At 46.7% G+C, this 22,246-nt stretch overlaps 1 protein-coding gene and 1 pseudogene across 5 annotated transcripts in view; one reads left to right on the forward strand and one right to left on the reverse strand.

The window, feature by feature from the left end:
- gria3b (glutamate receptor, ionotropic, AMPA 3b) overlaps positions 1-22,246 on the reverse strand; it is a 549,936-nt gene that overhangs the window by 103,017 nt on the left and 424,673 nt on the right. For all 5 annotated transcript variants that reach the window (XM_085999489.1, XM_085999481.1, XM_085999457.1 and 2 more), the window contains exon 12: positions 14,761-14,959. In XM_085999489.1, the coding sequence (XP_085855615.1) occupies positions 14,761-14,959 (199 nt within the window). The remainder of the gene's footprint in view (positions 1-14,760; positions 14,960-22,246) is intronic.
- Positions 1,604-4,195, forward strand: LOC147125219 (protein NYNRIN-like; annotated as a pseudogene).

The following is a 22,246-nucleotide window of genomic DNA, read 5'->3' on the forward strand; positions in this document are numbered from 1 at the left end:
CCAACCAAACTCCAGCCGTACTGTTTTTTAACCGGACACTAAGGTGTCGCTTGGATTTGCTCAAACCAAACATAAGACGAGATGTTGAGGATAAGCAGTTCCAGCACATAAATGAGAAGCCAACCAGGAGCTTCACGATAGGGCAACCAGTCTTGTCCCGCGACTACCGAACAGAAAAATGGCAGCCAGGCACGATATGCACACAGCAGGGACCACTAATGTACACAGTGGATGTTGGAGAGAGCATCGTGAGACGCCATGCTGACCAGATTCTAGAGTCACAGGAACAAGCCAAACCTGTACCACAAGCATGTGCACCTGGTAATGAGCCCGAAGTACAGATTGCGTCTACCTCAGAAGCAGGGGTATTGGAAGCTGACGAACCAACCAATGACAATGAGCCAGGATTGACTCCACCGCCAGAACAGGATACTCGAGAAAGGCGCTATCCAGTCTGGATCAGGAAGCCTCCTCAAAGACTGAACTTATAAATGACTATTTCAGTTGATGTATATATTACTGAGAAAATTGTAATTGTAATTAGTTATTATTTAGTTGTTAAATGAATGTTATGTACTGTTTATCTAAAAGGGGAGGAATTGTTGTGTATGTACCTTTAAGGGAATAACTGGTCTTAGACTGCAGTACCGGCAGTCACCACCCCTGTATAAAAGGCCCTAGCAGGCTTCTGTAGTTTCAGTTTCAAGCTGCCTCTTGTTCAGTAAAGTACCTGTTAAACTGTTCTCCCGAAGTCCGTGTATTATTGAGGCGCGGACTTTACAGAACGGGTCACCTTTCTGGGAGTGTCCATTTCTCCAGAGGGATCATCCCCCGACTCCTGTTATCCACTTCCAAAACAGCCCTACCATCATTCTTGGGTTTGGTGGGGTACCAAATAAACTTTATCCCAGGCTTTGCAGAGTGCGCAAAGCCCCTGTATGATTTGATAAAACTGAAGGGTGATGACATACGCCCGGCATGGACTGATGCTCACACCCAGTCCATGGCCAAATTAAAAACTGCAGTGATACAGGCCGCATGTCTGATTCCTCTGGATCCTATGCAGCCCTTCCATTTGGAGGTCGGGCCACAGAACAAAGCCTCGCTGCAGTTCTGTGCCAAACGCGAGCTGATCGACTGCAGCCCATTGCATATGCGTCTCGAATCCTACAGGGGGCAGAAAAGAGGTATACTGCGTGCCAGCGCCACCTGCTGGCCGTCTTCTGGGCGGTACATCATTTTACCTTTATTTCTGGGCTACAAGCGACCATCCTTCACAGCGCTTACGCCTCTAAACCTACTGATGAAACCTGGAGATTCGCTAGTTTCCTCGCAGCGCCTCAGCAAATGGACATTGGAATTTATGGAAAGAGACATTGGTATCATTTCCAAACCCACCACATTGCTGCCACAATTTCTGGTTTATGAGGGGGAAACCGCATGAATGTCTACGGCCCCTGATTAACTTTGAGACCCATCCGGTGCAGAAAGAGCCCATACAGGGAGCCCCAGATGTCTACATCGATGGGTCCTCATATCACATCGAGGGATCCCCCCACATCGGGTATGCTGTGGTATTGCCAGAGAGAACCATCCAGCGACGATGCAACCGACAGTCTTCACAATATGCAGAAATCGCCGCACTTCTAACTGCCGTGAAAGAAACCTCAGATAGACCCGTTAATATTTGGTCCGATAGTGCCTATGCTATAAACACCATGCTCTCCTTGCCCCTATACCACAAAAATGACTACCGTACAATAGACGGTAAGGCCCTGGTCCATGGGCCCTGGTTATGCCTGCTCTGGTCATACTTTAAACAGCGATCCCAGCCCTGCTTCATAGGAAAGGTAGCAGCCCATAGAAAAGGGGGTCCACATAGTGAGGGAAATTCCAGAGCAGCCAAGGACGCTGTGATTGATGGGGAGATAGAGGATATAGTTGTTGAGCCCTGCAATGCTGTTAGCAAGGGCTTCCCAACAGATCACCTAGATTTAAAATCCCTGCAGCAGCAATACTGGCCATATGCCGTTGTAAGCGGCTGGCACGAGGAAGGCAGACCCCTTTCTCAACTGACAGCCTGGGCCCCCAATACCACACTAGGCACTGCCCCTGACAGACCCCTTCCTCAACCGACAGCCTGGACCCCCAATACCACACTAGCCACTGCCCCTGACAGACCCCTTCCTCAGCCGACAGCCTGGGCCCCCAATACCACACTAGCCACTGCCCCTGACAGACCCCTTCCGCAACCGACAGCCTGGGCCCTCAATACCACACTAGCCACTGCCCCTGACAGACCCTTCCTCAACTGACAGCCTGGACCCCCAATACCACACTAGGCACTGCCCCTGACAGACCCCTTCCTCAACCGACAGCCTGGGCCCCCAATACCACACTAGCCACTGTCCCTGACAGACCCCTTCCCCAACCGACAGCCTGGGCCCCCAATACCACACTAGACACTGCCCCTGACAGACCCCTTCTCCAACCGACAGCCTGGGCCCCCAATACCACACTAGCCACTGTCCCTGACAGACCCCTTCCTCAACCGACAGCCTGGGCCCCCAATACCACACTAGGCACTGTCCCTGACAGACCCCTTCCTCAACCGACAGCCTGGGCCCCCAATACCACACTAGGCACTGTCCCTGACAGACCCCTTCCCCAACCGACAGCCTGGACCCCCAATACCACACTAGCCACTGTCCCTGACAGACCCCTCCCCAACCGACAGCCTGGGCCCCCAATACCACACTAGCCACTGCCCCTGACAGACCCCTTCTCCAACCGACAGCCTGGGCCCCCAATACCACACTAGACACTGCCCCTGACAGACCCCTTCCTCAACTGACAGCCTGGCCCCCAATACCACACTAGCCACTGCCCCTGACAGACCCCTTCCCCAACCGACAGCCTGGCCCCCAATACCACACTAGACACTGCCCCTGACAGACCCCTTCCCCAACTGACAGCCTGGCCCCCAATACCACACTAGCCACTGCCCCTGACAGACCCCTTCCCCAACCGACAGCCTGGCCCCCAATACCACACTAGCCACTGCTCCTGACTCAGCGGAGCAGTTGCTGATGTTCAAAAGAAAGCCATACGCCTGCCCGGTGGTGTGTGTTCCACCAGAGGTGGGTCAGGAACTGCTCTCCCTCTTTCACTCCCACCCCACGGCAGGGCACTATTCTGCCCTGGTAACCTTCTATAAGGTAGCATCCACAGCTTGGTGGCCTTCCATGAGGGAAACAATCAACCTATATGTGGCACGATGCCCACTGTGCCTGCAGCACATTCCTCCCACGTGCACTAACTGAGCCTTGCTTCAAAGTGCCCCCCCACCTCAAGGGCCATCGACTCACCTCCAGATAGACTTCATTGGGCCACTTCCACAGGCACAAGGCAATTTTCAGCATGCCCTAGTGGTGGTGGATCAATTCACTAAATGGATCGAAGCATTCCCCTGCCGCTCCAACACCGCAATCACGGCAGCCAAAGCACTATTAAATCATGTGTTTTGTAGGTGGGGAGTACCAGTGCAAGTGAACAGTGATCAAGGTTCGCACTTTACCGGTAAGATTTTTACCCACCTGCAGGAAATGTTGGGGATAAAACACAAACTACATATTGCCCACCACCCCCAGTCGTCCAGAGGGGTCGAAAGGGGGAACAGTTAATGTTAAAAAAATTGTGTGCGGACCACCCCACTCACTGGGCTAACATGCTGCCAATGTGCTTAATGGTAATGAGGTCCAGACCTCATAAAACAACAGGAGTCTCCCCATATCAGGCCATGATGGGGAGACTCATGAGAACGCCAGGCCAGCTAACACTAACGGGAATTAGCCCCTTGACAATAGAACCATGTAGTTCCAAGTGGCTGGAACAAGTGGTAGATCACACCGATCAGATGAATCAATTTGTGGCCACGAAATTGGGGAAGTCAAAAAGACAAATTAAAAGGTACTTTGACAAGCAAGTACATCCCTTTGAGTATCAGGTGGGGGACACCGTAATTATTCCAAATTATGGGAAAAAGAAGTATGCCTTTGAGCCCAGGTGGTGGGGACCGCATACGATTATAGACCGATTGAACCCCACGGTTTATTTGATTCAGTTACTGGAGAAAAAGGGCGTTAAGTACAAGAAATGTTATCATGTTAACCAGTTAAAAACTGCCAAAGAGTAATACAGTAAACTCTTTCGTATCCGACACCTACGGGACCGGGATGGTGCCGGTTGATGAAAAATTCTGGATAACAGAGCGGTAGGCAATTTTTAACACAAAAAAAATAAAAACCACCGACTAACTCGGCCACCGCGGGAAACTCTGACTCGGAAAAACGAGTGCTGGATGGATTCGGTAAGATTACCAGTTATCTATTTTGCCGGTTATTAAAGAATTCCAGATGATTAAGTGCCGTTTAAACAAGAGTTTACTGTACTACACTGATCTTGTTTCCCACAGGACCATGATACAGATACAGATGACACAGAACAATACCATCAACAGCAGAGCCATACAAAAGCTAGGAGCCAGCCCATGGTGGGAAACAATGTATAATGTAGGGCAACACCCCTGGCTCAGAACCCTCTCAATGCTTCTGATACTGGCACAAGCCATAATTGTAGTGGTGGGGATCATCATGATCTGCTACATGAGAAAACTCCTTAGAAAACTGCGAGCCCTGTGGAGATAAACAAAATGAGGGGTCAATAAGGATATTTCCCCCTCAAGGTGGGGAATCTGTAAAAATAAAAATATATGTTTTGTATGTGTGATGGACTCGAGACTATTAATATAAGATGTATGTAATAAAGATAAATTTGATGTGTATGGGTCTCCCCTGGGTAAGGCAACGGTGTGAAACTTAACAAAGGAAACTTGCATAACAGGATAACCCCCCACAGAGATACCATCGAAACTCAAGAGCCACTAAAAGGTGTCAACAATTAACTTAAACAAGAAATGGCACCAGCCGCTGCAGACAGACACATGTTCAAAGGAAAGCCAATCAAGAACTGCCATGAATCTAAGACCCAATCATGGGGTCTTAGCAATTTAGAGTAGGGACAATGGGCTTAAAAAGATATAAAACAAGGAACCCAAAGGCTCTCTCTCTCTCTCTGGATGACCACACGGAAGAACAAGAAGCCGCTCCCTCTACAGACCAGACCAAGAAGCAAGAAAAAAGGCCACGTGCATTGCTTGACTCAGGGAAGTACCAGTCTGTGAAAATCTAACCCATTACCTTGCGTGTTGTAATTGAGTAGAGTCCATAAATACCAGTAGGCTATTGTTTTGATGTGCATGAGTGTGTGTGTTTAATAAACTTATTCCAAATTGTTTCAAAAGAATTGGTCTAGCTGTCAATTTAAAGCCAGTCGAAATAAAAAGCTTACAAGACCACTAGCTCTGGATGCTAAGATTTTGCAGGGAGGCAATTACAAAAGCTATGTTAGTTGCTTCAGAAAATTCTGCAGACTATCACACACATAGGATTAACACTGCCAGTGGCCACCAGAGAATGAACCCTTCATCCCAACTCTCTGTCTCCTCCCTCAAAATCATAAATGGTTTTGATAGAGTAAATAAGGAGAAACAGTTTCCAGTGGCAGAATGACCAGAGGACACAGATTTAAGGTAATTGGTCAAAAAAACAGAGGTGACATGAAGCAACATTTTTTTATGCAACAAGTTGTTATGATCTGGAATGCATAGCCTGAAAGGGTAGTGGAAGCAGATTTAATAGAAGCTTTCAAAAGGGCAGTTATGTTTGGCAGGACCTCTGCATCCCCGGCCTTGCTGGGTTCCTTGTCCGCTTTCAGCCTTCCCTGTACCCTCTCCGCCTCCGTGGAAATATTGGGGCCATTAACTCCACTAAGTTCCTCCCCTTGACTCCAAACATAATTATAAAATGCCATGCTGTCACTGCCACATGTATCCACATTCCTCTTTTCCATTGCTCAGTTGGGCAATCTGAGCTCAGATTTTGTTACCCTCAACTGAGTATTATACCTGTCCCTATTATATTGAAAGCTGTTTAACCTGTATCTGGTAAGATACTTGCGCTTAAGTATCATTTATTTTTTGGACATTGTTAGATCCGTGATTCTGAGGGTATGATGTTTTTCAATAACCACATGGATGCTGTAACTTAACGATAAACAGGTATTTACTGGAGGAGGGTAGTCTCAAGACTGGGGGTACAGAGGCATGCGCAAGGCTTATATACAGGTGTGGTCACTGCCGGTACTACAGAATACAGGAGCTGTAAAAGTAGTTCTGTCTTAAAGGTACATACACTACAATTCCTCCCCTTTTAGATTAGTAGTACCCCTAATATTCAAATAACAATTAACACTTTAACATGTACATTAGACAACAATAGTCCATTTATAGATTCAGTCTTTGGGGCGGCTTCCTGACCCTTTCGGGATAGTGCCTTTCCTGAGGTTCTCGTTCTTGGTGCAGAGGCGATTCTGGCCCCTTTTCATCGGGTAGTTCATCAGTTTCCACTGCTATTGGTTCTGAGGTAGATGCTACCGGTATGTCGGGTTCATCCCCAGGTACTCGAGACATGGGGTTGACTCGTTCCTGTGACGCTAAGATCTGATCGATGTGGCATCTCACAATGTTCTCCCCGACATCCACTGTGTACATTAATGGCCCCTGCCTTGTGCATATCGTTCCGGGTTGCCATTTCTCTGTTCAGTAGTCACGGGCCAAGACTGGTTGTCCTACATTGAAGCTCCTTGTCGGCTTCTCATTGATGTGCTGGAATTGTTTGTCCTCAACATTTCTTCGCACATTTGGTCTGAGCAAGTCCAGACGAGATCTCAACCTTCGGTTAAAGAACATCATGGCCGGGGTCTGGTTGGTAACTGCATGTGTCGCGTTTCGGTAGGCTAATAAGAAATTGTCCACCTTATGCTGTAGTGGAATTTCATCGTCGCACATGGCCTTTATCGCCTTCTTAAAGGTTTGTACGAACCTCTCAGCCAATCCATTTGTGGCTGGATGATACGGGGCGGATGTGTAATGCCTTACCCCATTCCTTCTCATAAGTTTTCGAAACTCTTCGGACACAAACTGTGGTCCATTATCAGAGCAAATCTGCTCTGGCAACCCATTTCTGGCAAATATGGTCCGTAGGACTGCAATCGTTTTCTCTGTAGTGGTTGAGGACATTTTTATCACCTCAGCCCACTTCGAATGAGCATCCACTGCTATTAAGAACATTGAGTCCATGAATGGACGAGCGAAATCAATATGCACCCATTGCCATGGAGAGGAGGGCCACTCCCATGGGTGTAGAGGGGCATGTGGTGGTGCATTTTGGACCTTCTGGCATCCTGAGCAGCTCTTAGTTAGGTCTTCGATTTGTTGATCGATTCCTGGCCACCACACATAAGCCCTAGCAAGGCTTTTCATTTTCACTCCCCCCAGATGACCTTCATGTAGCTCATTTAGCACTCTCTCCCTTAACTTGGGTGGAATCACCACTCTGGATCCATACATCACTGTCCCATGGCATACTGACAGCTGTTCTCTTCTGGATGAGAATGCTGGCAACAGTGAGTCGCCATGTGTTGGCCATCCCCTCACCGTCAAATCATATACCCGAGACAGCGTCGGATCATTGCGGGTCTCCTTCTCTATATCTGCGTTCGTTACTGGCAATCGTTCAATTATTGACGAATAAAATATCTCGATAGGGTCCACTGCTGGTGCTTCCTCCACAGTAAGCAGTGGCAGGCGCGATAGCCCATCAGCGTTCCCATGCTGTTTCGTGCCTTTATATTCTATTTCATATTGATTCGCTCCTAGAAACAGGGACCATCTTTGTAACCGTTGTGCAGTCATCACTGGAATGCCCTTCTTAGGATTAAAGATGGAGACAAGTGGTTGGTGGTCAGTCAGCAAGGTGAACTTCTGCCCATGCAGATAGTGGTTGAATTTTTTTACTCCCCATACTAGGCTGAGGGCTTCCCTGTCAATCTGGGCATAGTTGCGCTCAGCTGAGGTTAGTGACCGAGACGCAAAGGCTACTGGCCTCTCCAACCCGTCTGGGAATTTGTGCGACAGCACCGCTCCAATACCATAGGGTGATGCATCACATGCCAAACAAATTGGTAGTGCTGGGTTGAAATGGGCCAACACCTCTTTTGATGTGATCAATTCTTTACACTTCTGGAAAGCTCGTCTACGTTTGTCATACCATTTCCATGGTACCCCTGTTTGCAGTAGGGTGTTCAGTGGGTGTAATACCGTGGACAAATTTGGTAAGAACTTGTGGTAGTAGTTTACCAGCCCGAGGAACGACCTCAGTTGTGACACATTTTCCGGTGCTGGAGCCTTGACTACTGCCTGAATCTTTTCAGGGGACTTATGTAACCCCTCTTCATCGATGACGTGGCCACAATACGAGATCTGTTTCTGGAAAAACTCGCACTTGTGGCGATTAGCTCGTAGCCCATACTCCTTTAATCTGGTGAGCACCTTCTCCAAGTTGGCGAGGCGATCACTGTGATTTTCGCCCGTGACCAGGATGTCGTCCAAATAACACTGGGTCCCTGGAATCCCTTGCAGGACTTGATCCATTGCCCTTTTCCAGATCGCCGGAGCCAAGGCTACCCCAAACACCAGCTGGTTGTATTGGTAGAGACCTTTATGAGTGTTAATCGTAAGGTATTGTTTCGAAGCTTCTTCTACCTCCATTTGCAAGTACGTCTGGGCCAGATCAATTTTGGTGAAGCGTTTACCTCCAAATAGCGAGGCGAAAATATCCTCAATTCGTGGAAGCGGATATTGTACCGTGTGAAGGACTGGGTTCACTGTCACCTTAAAATCCCCACAGATGCGGACCTACTTTGGTTCCCCAGGCGTATTACTCAACGACCTCTTCATTACAGGAACGATGGGTGTAGCCCACTCGCTCCAGTCCACTTTGGACAGTACTCCTGAACGTTCCAACCCTTCCAGCTCTGCTTCGACAGCTGGTCTGATCGCATAAGGCACTGGTCTGGCCTTAAGAAACTTTGGGCTTGCATTTTCCTCTATTTTAATCGTTGCTGTTATGCCTTTTAGTGTTCCGAGTCCCTCCTGGAACACTTCTTTTGCGTCAGTTAGCATTTTTGACAGTCGTCCAGGTGTGACGTCGTCATCCTTTTTGGCCTTAACCTTCAGTGCCTGTATGGAATGCCAATCTAAATGTATCTTCCGGATCCATTCACGTCCTAGCAGTGGTGGTCCTCCATCTGGCAATACATATATATCCATTTTAGGTATTTCCTGGCCTTTATATATCACTTTCACCCTTATTTTTCCTTTGGGGTAGACTTTTTGCCCTGTATACGTCTTCAAGACAATCTCTGTAGCTTTCAAGGGTATATGTGAAAATAGCCGCTTGTAGTCCCTTTGGTTTATGACTGTTAGGGCTGATCCTGTGTCCAATTCCATTTTCACTTGGACTCCGTCTATCTTGAGTGTAACCCAGATAGTCTGGTGATCCTCCATTTTGGTTATCTTATGTAGTTTCAGACAACCCAGCTCCTTGCTTCCGGAGTCTGTGTCACTTTTCTGTTCGTCTGAACCACTGTCCATCACCTGGTGTACCTTTTTGTACTTCTCCTGTGGAGATTTCTTACTGTTGGTTTTCTTCCCAGACCTGCAGACTCTTGCTATGTGTCCTGCTTTTCCACACTGTCTGCACACTTGGTCCTTGAACCAACAATCCTTCTGGTCCTGTGTTGTTCTGCCGCAGCGATAGCACTTCCCTGTTCCACAGGACATTTCATTGGTGCCATATTCTTGCGGTCTCCGTTGTATCTCTGCAGCGCCCCTTGCGGCTGCTTCGTGTGATACTGCCATACTGAAAGCCTTGTCCAGCGTAAGATCCTTTTCTGATAGAAACCGTTTCTGGGTTCCTTCACTTTGTAGCCCACACACAAACTTGTCCCTTAACGTATCTGCTAGTCCTGCTCCAAACTGGCAGTGTTTTGACAGCTTGCGCAGTTCCGTTAGGTACTCAGCATTGCTTTCGTCTTTGTGTTGGTTCCTTTTATGGAACTTAAATCTTTCTGCTATCAGCAGCGGTGTGGGGTTTAAGTGGTCCTGTAGGATTTCTACTATGCTTTCGAAATTCTTGTTCACCGGCTTCTCTGGGGTTATTAGATTTCGCAGTAACCCATAAGTTTTTGCACCCATGGAATTTAACAAAGCCAGTGCTTTACTAGCATCTTGCACTTCATTCGCCCTGCAGTACACCTCAATACGTTCCACATATGTCGCCCAATCTTCGACTTCATTGTCGAACGTAGAGATACTGCCACTCTTCGGCATCCCTGGGTGTGATTTAACTGTCAAAAATGGCGTCTCCCGCGCTTCCCCTTCTTCTCCGCTGGCACAAAATGGCGTCTCCTGCGCTTTCCTTCCTTCCCGCGCTCGCCCTTCTTCTCCGCTGCGGCTTCTAAAAATGGCATCTCCCACGCTCTTCCTTCTTCTCTGCGGCTCAATGGCGTCTCCCGCGCTCTCCCTTCTTCTCCCAGCGGACACTGTTCAGCCCTTGAGCCCTGGCTGTGCTCTGCGCGTTCTTTTTTTTTTTTTCTCGACGCCGCTTGGTCCTGAACCCGGCTGTTGCTTTACCCTCTCTCTCTCCGTTTTTTTTTCTCTCTCGATGCCGCTCGGTTTTCAACCCCCGGCTGCGCCCTGTGCACTTCACCCTCTGTCTTACCCCGTCGACGCTGCTCGGCTTTCTCTCCGCCGTTGGTTGGCTCCAGCCGCCGCTGTCCGGGAAGGGTCTGCGCTGGACCTGTCGTCAGTCTCTTGCTGATCGTCGTGGCTGGGGAACCAAGCCCGGCTTTCCACAGCCTCCCCTGCGTTGTTCACTCTCTGCCGGATGACTGGGCGGTTGCTCGTGGTCGGCGCCCGTGTTCCTGGCCTCGACTTTCTTACACCGCCCTCCCGGAGCGAATCCTCGAAGGGAAATGCAGAGTTGCAGGTAGATTCGAATCGACACTCGTCGCCACTGTTAGATCCGTGATTCTGAGAGTATGATGTTTTTCAATAACCACACGGATGCTGTAACTTAACAATAAACAGGTATTTACTGGAGGAGGGTAGTCTCAAGACTGGGGGTACAGAGGCATGCGCAAGGCTTATATACAGGTGTGGTCACTGCCGGTACTACAGTATACAGGAGCTGTAAAAGTAGTTCTGTCTTAAAGGTACATACACTACAGACATCACCATTAAAACATGTTGGTTTTGTTCTACTATACATCCTCATTTTAACCTGAGAAACATACAGGACTTCCTTGACCATAAGTATGACATTGAAAGTTTTCCATTTGCCATCTGTGCTACCGTTATCCCTACCTAATATCATCCCCCAATCAACCCTCCCCACCAACCTCTCTCAGTCTCACAAATTTAACTCTCTTAAAATCTGGCAGGAATATTAAATTATCTACAGCAGTAACTTGGCTAATCAACTTAAATCTGATAATTTTATAATCACTGTTGCCCAGATCTTTCCCCATATGGAGGTCTGTTACTATCTCAGGATCACTGCTAATCACTAAGTCCAGTAAATGATTTTCCCTTGTATCATGTCCAGCGTGCTGTGTAAGAAAACAATTGTTAAAAGCATCCACAAATATTGCAGCCATACTCCCCTCCTCAATATTTGGCTGACCACTATCCGACAAGTGAAAACTGGGTCATTAAAACCTCCCGTTTCACATGCACTACCTGGTTCTGTAGCCCTTTTAATTTGTGTATAAAGTGCCTCATCGCGATTTGCTCCTTGATCCGACAACCCAATGATGAATATAGGAGCAATTGTGTGACCCAGATTGCTTCAGCTCCCCCCCGGAGGTCAATATAAGTTTCTCAATAACAATTAAATCTTGTTTGACAAATAAAGTTTCATCTCGTCCTTTTTGTCCAATTCAGTATTCCTTACAACTCTTTGACTGAAATTCAGGCCTGTCACTGACATTTAACATTCATGAGAGATACACCCAATTAGACCCGTGCCACTTATGCAGATGACACAGAAATTGTCGAGTACTCCACAATAGATTGCAGTGCAGATAACTGTTCATTCGTGATGTACAAATCTGGCTAGCGGACTGCTTGTCAGATCTTGCTGGGTATTTTGCACAGGCACAAGTGACTTGTAGGTGATTCTGCTCAGATCGGACAGCAATCTATTTATAAGCACACCCTATGAGGTCAGAATCCCTAGCTGTTGCAGCAGACACAGGAAAAGTGCTTCCCTGAGCAACGGGTGCTTGCTTTTCAGTTGTCACTGCCACTTATTGCTTCTCCCCAATGATTTACCTTCTCAAACTCATTATATACATCTTCTGGGGCTTGTGTAGCTCTGCTGCTGCTTAGCAAAGGTGCTAGCTATTTTAGAGGTACTGGCTGTGGTATCAATCTTTTCTTCCAGATAAATCAAAATTCTGCTTGAAAGAAGCATCTTCGAACAGTCTTTCCAATGCAATATACCGCATGCAATGTTATTAAAATTAAATGTATGCCTGTGTGACAGTGTAGGGGGACAAGTTCTAACAAGAACGCAATGGTATTCGTCCTGACCTTGGGGGAAGCCTCAGCTTTCACCTGCCCTGAATCCCTCAATATTTTCATGCCTTTTGAGGGTCACCACTGACCAGAAATTCAACTGGACAAGCACATAAATGGCATGGCTACTAGAGCAGGCCTGACTGAGGCTGTGTATTCTGTACTGAGTGGCTCACCTATTGACTCGCCAAAGCCTCTCCAGCATCTGAAAGGCACGGGTCAAGAGTGTGATGATATACTCTCCACTTGCCTGGATGGGTGCTGCTGCAACAACACTCAAGAAGCTCAGCACCATCCAAGACAAAGCAATCCGCTTGATTGGCACCCCATCCACCACCTTAAACATTCACTCCCTCCACCACCAGTGTACCATGGCTGCAGATGCAGCAACACCTCCAAGTTCCCCTTCAAGTCACACACCATCCTGACTTGGACATATGTCGCCGTTCCTTCATCATCACTCGGTCAAAATTGTGGAACTCCCTACCATACAGCATTGTGGGAATACCTCTACCACACGGACAGCAGCGATTCAAGAAGTAGGCCTACCACCACCTTCTCACGGCAACAAGGGGTGGGCAATAATGCCGGTCTTGCCAGTCACACCCACATCCTGAGAACTAATTTAAAAAAAACTGTGTTCTGGAGATCACCTTGAATCTTGTCTGTTATTTTTTCGTTATCCCGTTCCATCACCATTGCCGCACACCTTACTACCTCACATCTAAATCCGCGAGCTAGCACCATAGATGGCATGTCAGCTCAAAGCTGGGCGATGAGGAAGGAGTTTCTTACAGAGGGAGCAGCGCGTCCCCATTCTGTTTGCCATAATGAGGCATCGTTCGCTGTGAAGATGGTTGGTGGCACAATCCAGATTGGTCTATTATTGTAGCTATACATGCTGTTGATATAATGCTGTAAGAAAATAAAAATCTTCCAGCAACTGTCATCCCACCCTAAGAAAAGGCTAGTTTGCTCCTATAATTGCACACTACTATTTCTATTTATTCATTTTCTCTCAATAGCAAACAAGAATCCATGAACTGTGAGCTGTTCTACCAAATGTCAAACAGAGAGACAAGGCTGTGTGATAACAGCATTGTCAGAACCACATGTTGAGTGTTGGTGTTTTCCTGTAAAAGCATCTTATTCACAAAGCAAGAGTTTCCCAATCATGAAATGTGATAGGAATTCCAAATTAAAACTATTGGAAGTGAACTACATTATTGACTGTACATAACCATGGCAGACTTCTGAGACAGAGAACAAATCTGCAGTACTTATAAAAGACAAAGGGGGAGAAATTGGGTGAGTAGCGCCACTTGTTAGCACCTAAAGAGGCAGGCAGTGGCTGTAGCGCCACTGGCTGCACCTCCCGCGATATTGAGTTGGGGCGATAATGGTGGCGTTAGCCTTTTGTGCTGCGCCGCCACCGATGACGTCATCGGTGTGCGCAGCGCCCCATTCGCGCCCCGTTCACGATATTTGGTTGCGAACGCCACAGTTCGCTACCCGCGCCCGGTTCACGGGGCCTTACTGTGCCGGCAGTGGCGCAAGTTAAGGTGGAGGTGCGGGGCGGCCGCCTTTTTCGGTGGCCGCCTGCCAGCACCTCCGTCCCCGGCCTCCTGACCCCCCCCCCCCCCACGGCATTGCCGGCTGTTTCCCGAGAGCCCGGCACTTCTCCTCGGTGCCGGGCTCTTTTGCCGGCATTCGCGATCGGGAATCGTGCTGTTGCAGGCCCCTCCCCCTTAACAATGGGAGGAAGGCCTGCAGTACCGCAGCGTGCCGTGCCGCAGCGTGTGGCGCTGCGGCACGTTGCGCTGCGATATTCAGTTTCAGTGCCCTAAGAGGGACGCGGAGCGCCTCGAGCCTCGCCCCGTCTCCCTCTAGGGGCAATGAAAGTGAATATCGGACGATCGCTGAAGACTCGAACGCTGCGCTAAATCCTGCGCTCAGGCGAACTTGGTGCCAGTTTAGCGCCTCAACCCAATTTCTAGGCCAAACTGCTCAAACTTTAGTTCCATCAAATTGAGATAATTGCAACTCTCAACTGATTCACAGCTTGATACCTTATTCGACATAACTATTATTTTTTATACATGAAAATTACACAACGGATGAAAGTAACAATTGAATACCAACCAAGAAAAAACACTTACTCTGAAAAATTCTTTGGTAGAGCCTGAATCCAACGTTCCGTAGGCAATTTCTGTTTGTTTTGCAAGATCCTCTGCACTTTCTATCGGAGAAACCATTCTCTCCACAGTGAGAAAAGCAGCAAGGTTGGCAGTGTATGATGAGATGATAATCAAGGTGAAGAACCACCAGACGCCTCCAACAATTCGCCCCGAGAGGGATCTAAACATAAAACGAAAGGTCTGCTGTTTAATTACAGTGTCATATTTATATTAGAGAGCGAGGTAATTGAGATTGAATTTAATGGATCTAACCATCTCTTCATGGTAATTAGAGCTTTAGAAACAAAGAAGACATCACAGTCACTTGAAAGTAAACGAGCCTCTTAATAAGGCACTTTTAAATTTATTTAACCTCATTGAACCTGTTCAAAAGTTCACATTTCTTAACGCTGGCAGTAAATATTGTTGTTAAAACATTGCTGCTCCTCTCTTTCCACTTCATTGGATGATGCCATAGTTGAACAGATAATGCAAAGAACATGATTGAAATTGAACTCATCCATTGAAAATAAGGGGAGGAACATAACTGTAACTGTAATATCCAAGATGTAGTCAGGCCTTTACACAGCGAACATCACAGCATCTGGATGCAATTCTCTGGTTTGGAGATTTCGATGAACAAATGGTTATATAACCAATTTATTTTTCTTCACTAAACAGTGAGGAATATTGCATTGACTGGCAGTCTGACAGAACTGCTGAAGAATGGAGAACCCTGCTAGATGGGATTGGTTATGTTTTGATTACATACTACAAAGGATCAATGCACTGTGCAATCTATTTTCAATGAGAACTCTTTCTGTTACCTAACGTACAGTGCTCCAGTGAAAAGTGAAGAACACTTGCCAGATGAACATTTTGGAAAAGGTAGATGGCTGTCTGAACAATCAATTTCTAAATGCTAGAGAAAAATTACCACCAACTCCCCCCCTCGCCCTCTTCACGGTTGGCAAAAATGCTTAAAATACAATTGCAGTAATTATGTTGATAAGAGCCAGCAGAGCTGTGTTCAAACTCAGAGCACAGGCACTTGACTTAATGGCTCAATAAAACTGAAATGCAGGAGAACACCCAGTGCTGGATGTGTATTTGAAGGTCAGAAAGGACTATTGATCAGTTTCTACTGCAGTGTTTAACATTTCAGGGTCAAGTAAAAGGTAATTCTTGGAAATTACAAGAAAGGGCTAAAGAACAACAAGCTGGCTGAACTCTGATAATAATGCTGTGCAGAAAAATAATGAGAAGAATGGGTATAGCAAATATTAGCCCCCTGCTGTATTTTGGAAGGATACAACCCAGACAGCCCCTTTCTAGCTGGGATATCTGGGATGGAATCATTTGCCTGCAGTACCAGTGACCACAACCTCAATCACATTTTTCCCAAACCTTACCTTCCCTCTGTTACTGACTATCACAACATCCTCTTGGCCACAATACTGAAATAAAAGCCAACTTTATACGTCTACCCATCCAATATGACATCAACTCATTACCCTTATGCATTCTCTTAGCGACTGTTTTGTGTGTGCCTTTGCCTATCCTACTGATGTCACACAGTGCTACCCCAGTGGCTGCAGCATGGCTGGTGGAAGGCTGCTGACTTTCAGTGGGGGACACTGAAAATGGCCTTGCTGGTCGACCTCGAGGAGCTGGTGGCTGGGAGTGTTAAATCAAATGATTATGTTTCTTCTTTTTTACTCTCCTCTCCTTCTTCTTGGTCTACCTGGGCAGGATGCATTTCTTGGGTGCGTGAAATGAGGAAGGCACAGGGGTAGAGTTGTGGTGAAGGGAAGGTGGGAAAGTGAGCGGTGCATGCGAGAAGGAAGATAATGTATGAGGATACCAGCATCTTGTATCCTTTCAGCCCTGTCACTGGCCAAGGGCTCAACCATGCCCCTGCCAAGAATGCCCAGCACCATCTCCTCCAAGGGGGTGAGGTGAGGGTAGGAATGGGAGATGTGCCTTGCGATTGGTGCAGATTGTTGGTAGGTGAGTGATTGGGGGTGGAGGTCATGCATTGAGCAGTGTGTGAGGCAAGTGGTGCAGTTGGTAGGTGATGGCTTTTGAAGATGCATTTACTGACCTTGACCAGTGGTCTGAGATCATGAAGCTTCTTTGGGCACTGGAGCCAGGTGGTGGGGGCAACACAGCTGGCAGTGACAGCCTCGGTGATGTACTCCCACATTGTTCTTTCTGAAGGGCCTCCTGGCCCCGTGGGTAGAGGACCACCCTTGTAGTGTTGACACCCTGCACAAAGCTGGAGTGCTGCGTGCGAGACCCTCGATGCCCCTTCCCTGGCTTGCTGAGCCGTTTGTGTTAGTGCTAAAGCAGTTTTCCCATTTTTTTAGGTTCGGAAGGGAAGTCAGCTTTAAGAGCTGAATAATCACATTTGGGACTTCTTTTTAATGTTAATTATTTTTTTGAAAGGTAGTAAGGGCTGAAAACTGCATTTTTTCACTGCATTTTAATTTGTATTAGTTCTGACTGCATTGCTCCTTTAATTCATAGCCCTTTTGATTGCCCACAGTTCCTTGTGAGCTCCACAGTCTTGCTCCCAGAGGCTATGCGACGCTCGAACGCCACTTCAGGATGGGAACTTCACCTCGGAGGTTTCCACTAACGTCACCAGGAGGGCATTGCATGGAAGGTTAGCGCTGCGCCACCAATCTCCAGCCCCCCAGACAAATTTCTTCTTAAGAGTTGCAGCCATTTTCAGCGGCCATTAACTTCAGTTGCTGGTGACACCGGCAACTTTCGTGGCGAACACGAATTTCTTGGCCCTAGTGTTAACATGCTGCTTGGTGTGAAAATTCAATTTTTCATACCCGCTCTCTACTTACACTCTCGAAAACTGAAAATTTGGAAGGCCCAAGAAGATCATAAAATCAAAGAAAACTTGGGAGGCGAAAGAGGAGAAAGATGCAAATTGAGGCGAAGCTACTTCCCATTATACTCAATTTTCATTTATGTCCAGGAGCTAAATGCTGAAACACATGTTTTTCTCTGAATTACCCACTCCAATCAGAGTTTAGCATTTTATCAGTAACCTTATTGTGAAAACAGTTCTTAGCTCTGAACACCCGCAATTGTTCGCAAATTACACTCTTGCAGAAAATTGTGCTCCAAATGCAAAGCCTCACTTGCTGGATGTGCGTTTCAGGAATTCAAGCACTCGCTCACCACGTTTTTCTGTCCATCAGTTTTAACAGACAGAAAATTGCGGGGAGCACGCGCCTGGAAAAACTCTGGAGCTATAATACGAACATGTTGGAATCTCAAATAGGGGAAACAAGTGGGAATATCGGCTTCAGCTAACAAATATACTTGTGCTTCCTGTGGGCATGTTTGTCAGACTCAGCAGTTGGAGGGAGACTAACAAGCCTAGAAAACATGAGGAGACCCCTTCCCCGATTCTTCGAAATGGGTCAACCAAGGAACACCAATACGAGTATCAGTGGAGATGGCCCTGCGCTAGACTATTCCCTTCTTGATAGAGAAAGATCATGGAAATGAAGCAAACTAACTTGGAAGGGAGAACAGTAGCTAAAAGCAACTCCTTTCAGCAGTGAACAAAACTTGGCCATAAACACAAGTGATCATCCAGATTGTCCACAATTAGACTTTCTATTGAATTCCTATTTAAATTATGTTCGAGTACAAAGAAAAGGATTTACAAAAACCCGCATCTACTAATTTAACTCATTTCATAAAAGAATATTGGCCCAGAACTTCGGGTCTCCACGGGTGAGTACGCATGGGGTACTCACCCGTAGGCCCAATGGAAGTGCCGGTTTCCTGCATGCAATGCGCATGCGCGGAAAACTGGCACTTCCATTCCCCTGAAAGAATGGGTTCAGAGTTCGAACGCGTGTGCAGGAGAGGCTGCGCATGCGCATCGAACTTAGTTTTTTTTTGCAGGTTTTCCCGGGAGGGTAAGTCTCCAGAAGTTAAACATTTGCGCCTGCTTTTTACAAGGTAAGTGGTGAATTAATTAAAATTGAAACATTTTTTCCACAGGTTTATTATTTTTAAATACTTTAAAGAAAGTTAAGTTTATTTTTAGCACCGTTAGAAAATAAAATTATTTTTTTCAAAAATTTCAATTATTGTTTAAAATAGTTATTTCATGTAATTTATAGTTTATTTAAAAAATGTGATTTAAAAAAAAAATTATTTGAAGATTTAGTGATGTTTTGGGGCCTGTGGTATTTCTAAGTTTTGACAGCTCTTCCTGTCAAACTTATGAATGGGCATTTCCCTGCTCCGATTGGCTCCCCATGGCCCACGTGATCCCAGGGGGCGCATCGAACTAACTGCGCCCCTGGGATACGCAAGCACTGCGCACCGGCAGTTGGAGCAGGCCCAGGATCGCAATTCCACGGGGGCCCACAGCTCAACAGCCGGCGCGCTAGGTAAGTGCAGGTCAGGGGCTTACACCCGCGGGAAGCCCCCGACCCGAATTTCTGGGCCAATATGTTCTTGTACTGATTGGGGTACAAAAGGATGACAGTAGAAGGCAACCTTTCTTACTGCCTTAAAATAGAATCAGAGGACAAGAAATTCATTATAGCCAAGGAATGGGCAGTGTCAGTAGAAAAGTTGGAGAATTAGCGCCAGGCGCAAATGCTTTAGACTGCATGAGAAATTCATGCTCACTGCTCAATAAAATCATTGGACTCCTAAACCAAGTATTAAAACCCAAGCTCATTGGCGTTAGACTTAAAGGGTAGGACCAATATCGGGTGCAGTCTAATCGCAACTCATCATTGCCAGGGCTATTTTCACTACTTAAAGGAGAGTTTCATTGATGCTACAGCACCTCATTCTCAGCATTGCTGGCTGTGCAGCTGCCTCAGCAAGCAGAATCAGAACAAGGAGAAGGAGCCGGAGGACTGAACCAGGTGTGCTCATGGTAGATCCATGCCCCAGGGAGAGAGCCTGCAGATTCTCTGATGAAGCATTGGAGGTATTGATTTTCGCTGTGGTGAGACAGAGGGTGGTGCTCGACACAAAAAGTGGTAGGAGGCCCTCGCCTCAAGTCTTCTGCACCGTGTGGAGGGAGGTAGTGCAGCATATCTTGGGCAGCACTGTGGTCCCCAGGACTCACATACAGTGCAGGAAGAAATTCAATGAGCTCACTTGGGTGGTCAGGGTGAGTAAATGCTTCAACAAATGCGATATGCAATGGCAAACATTCAAAGATCACATGGATGAACTACAGAATTTGTTCATCCCTGTTTGGCATAAAAATAAAACAAAAAAGGTGACTCAACCGTGGCTAACAAGGGAAATTAGGGATAGCATAAGATCCAAGGAGAGGACATATAAATTGGCCAGAAAAAGCAGTAACCCTGAGGATTGGGAGCAGTTTAGGATTCAGCAAAGGAGGACAAAGGGATTAATTAAGAGGGGGAAAATAGAGTATGAGAGTAAGCTTTCAGGGAACATAAAAACTGACTGTAAAAGCTTCTATAGATATGTGAAAAGAAAAAGATTGGTGAAGTCAAGCATAGGTCCCTTGCAGTCAGAATCAGGGGAATTTATAATGGGGAACAAAGAAATGTCAAACCAATTAAATACATACGTTGGTTCTGTCTTCACAAAGGAGGACACAAATAACCTCCCAGAGATGTCGGGAACATAGAGTCTAATGAGATGGAGGAACTGAATGAAATCAGTATTTGTAGGGAAATGGTGTTAGGGAAATTGACGGGATTGAGGCTGATAAATCCCCAGGGCCTGATAATCTACATCCTAGGGTACTTAAGGAAGTGGCCCTAGAAATAGTAGATGCATTGCTGGTCATCTTCCAAAATTCTATAGACTCTAGAACAGTTCCCATGGATTGGAGGGTAGCTAATGTTACCCCACTGTTCAAAAAAGGTGGTAGAGAGAAAACGGGGAATTATAGACCGGTAAGCCTGCCATTGGTAGTGGGGAAAATGCTAGAGTCCATTATAAAAGATGTAATAGCAGAGCACTTGGAAAACAGTGACAGGATCGGACAAAGTCAACATGGATTTACAAAAGATAAATCGTGCTTGACTAATCTACTGGAATTTTTTGAGGATGTGACTGGTAGAATAGATAAGGGAGAACCAGTGGATGTGGTGTATTTGGACTTTCAGAAGGCTTTCGATAAGGTCCCGCATAAGAGATTAGCGTGTAAAGTTAAGGCACATGGGATTGGGGGCAAGGTACTGGCTTGGATAGAGAACTGGTTGGCAGACAGGAAGCAAAGAGTTGGAATAAACAGTTCTTTTTCCGAGTGGCAGGCAGTGACTAGTGGGGTACCGCAGGGATCGGTCCTAGGACCCCAGCTATTCACAATATATATTAATGATCTAGACGAGGGAACTAGATGTATTATCTCCAAGTTTGCAGATGACACAAAGCTGGGTGGGCGTGTGTGCTGTGAGGAGAATGCTGAGAAACTCCAGGATGATTTGGACAGGTTGGGTGATTGGGCAGATGCATGGCAGATGCAGTATAATGTGGATAAATGCGAGGTTATCCACTTTGGTGGCAAAAACAGGAAGGCAGATTATTATCTGAATGGCAATAGATTGGGAGAAGGGGAAATGCAACAAGACCTGGGTGTCCTTGTGCACCAGTCACTGAAGGTAAGCATGCAGGTGCAGCAGGCGGTTAAGAAGGCAAATGGTATTTTGGCCTTCGTAGCGAGAGGTTTTGAGTACAGGAACAAGGATGTCTTGCTGCAGTTGTACAGGGCCTTGGTGAGACCACACCTTGAGTATTGTGTGCAGTTTTGGTCGCCTTATCTGAGGAAGGATGTTCTTGCCATGGAGGGCGTGCAGCGAAGATTTACCAGACTGATACCTGGGATGGCAGGAATGACGTATGATGAGAGATTGGGTCGATTGGGCTTATACTCGCTGGAGTTTAGAAGAATGAGGGGATCTCATTGAAACTTATAACATTCTAACAGGACTAGACAGACTAGATGCAGGAAGGATGTTCCCGATGGCAAGGGAGTCCAGAACCAGGGGTCACAATCTAAAGAAAAGGGGTAAGCCATTTAGGACAGTTTGAGGAGGAATTTCTTCACCCAGAGAGTGGTGAACCTGTGGAATTCTCTACCACAGAAGGCAGTTGAGGCCAATTCATTAAATATATTCAAGAAGGAGTTAGATATATTTTTTAAGGCTAAAGGGATCAAGTGATATGGGGAGAAGGCAGGGACAGGGTACTGAGTTTGGATGATCAGCCATGATCTCATTGAATGGCGGAGCAGGCTCGAGGGGCCGAATGGCCTACTCCTGTTCCTATCTTCTATGTTTCTATATACCACCACCTGAACCACAATCTTCACACATTGCCCAAACCACCACACCTCCAGCTCACACCCACCAACAATCTCTACATACTAACACTCACACCCACATTTCACACCTTGCACACAATGACAACTATTCAACTCTAGCAG

This window comes from Somniosus microcephalus, chromosome 1 (assembly GCF_052327205.1).
Source record: "Somniosus microcephalus isolate GS21.2 chromosome 1, FLI_Smic_1.0, whole genome shotgun sequence".
Classification (NCBI taxonomy): Eukaryota; Metazoa; Chordata; class Chondrichthyes; order Squaliformes; family Somniosidae; genus Somniosus; species Somniosus microcephalus.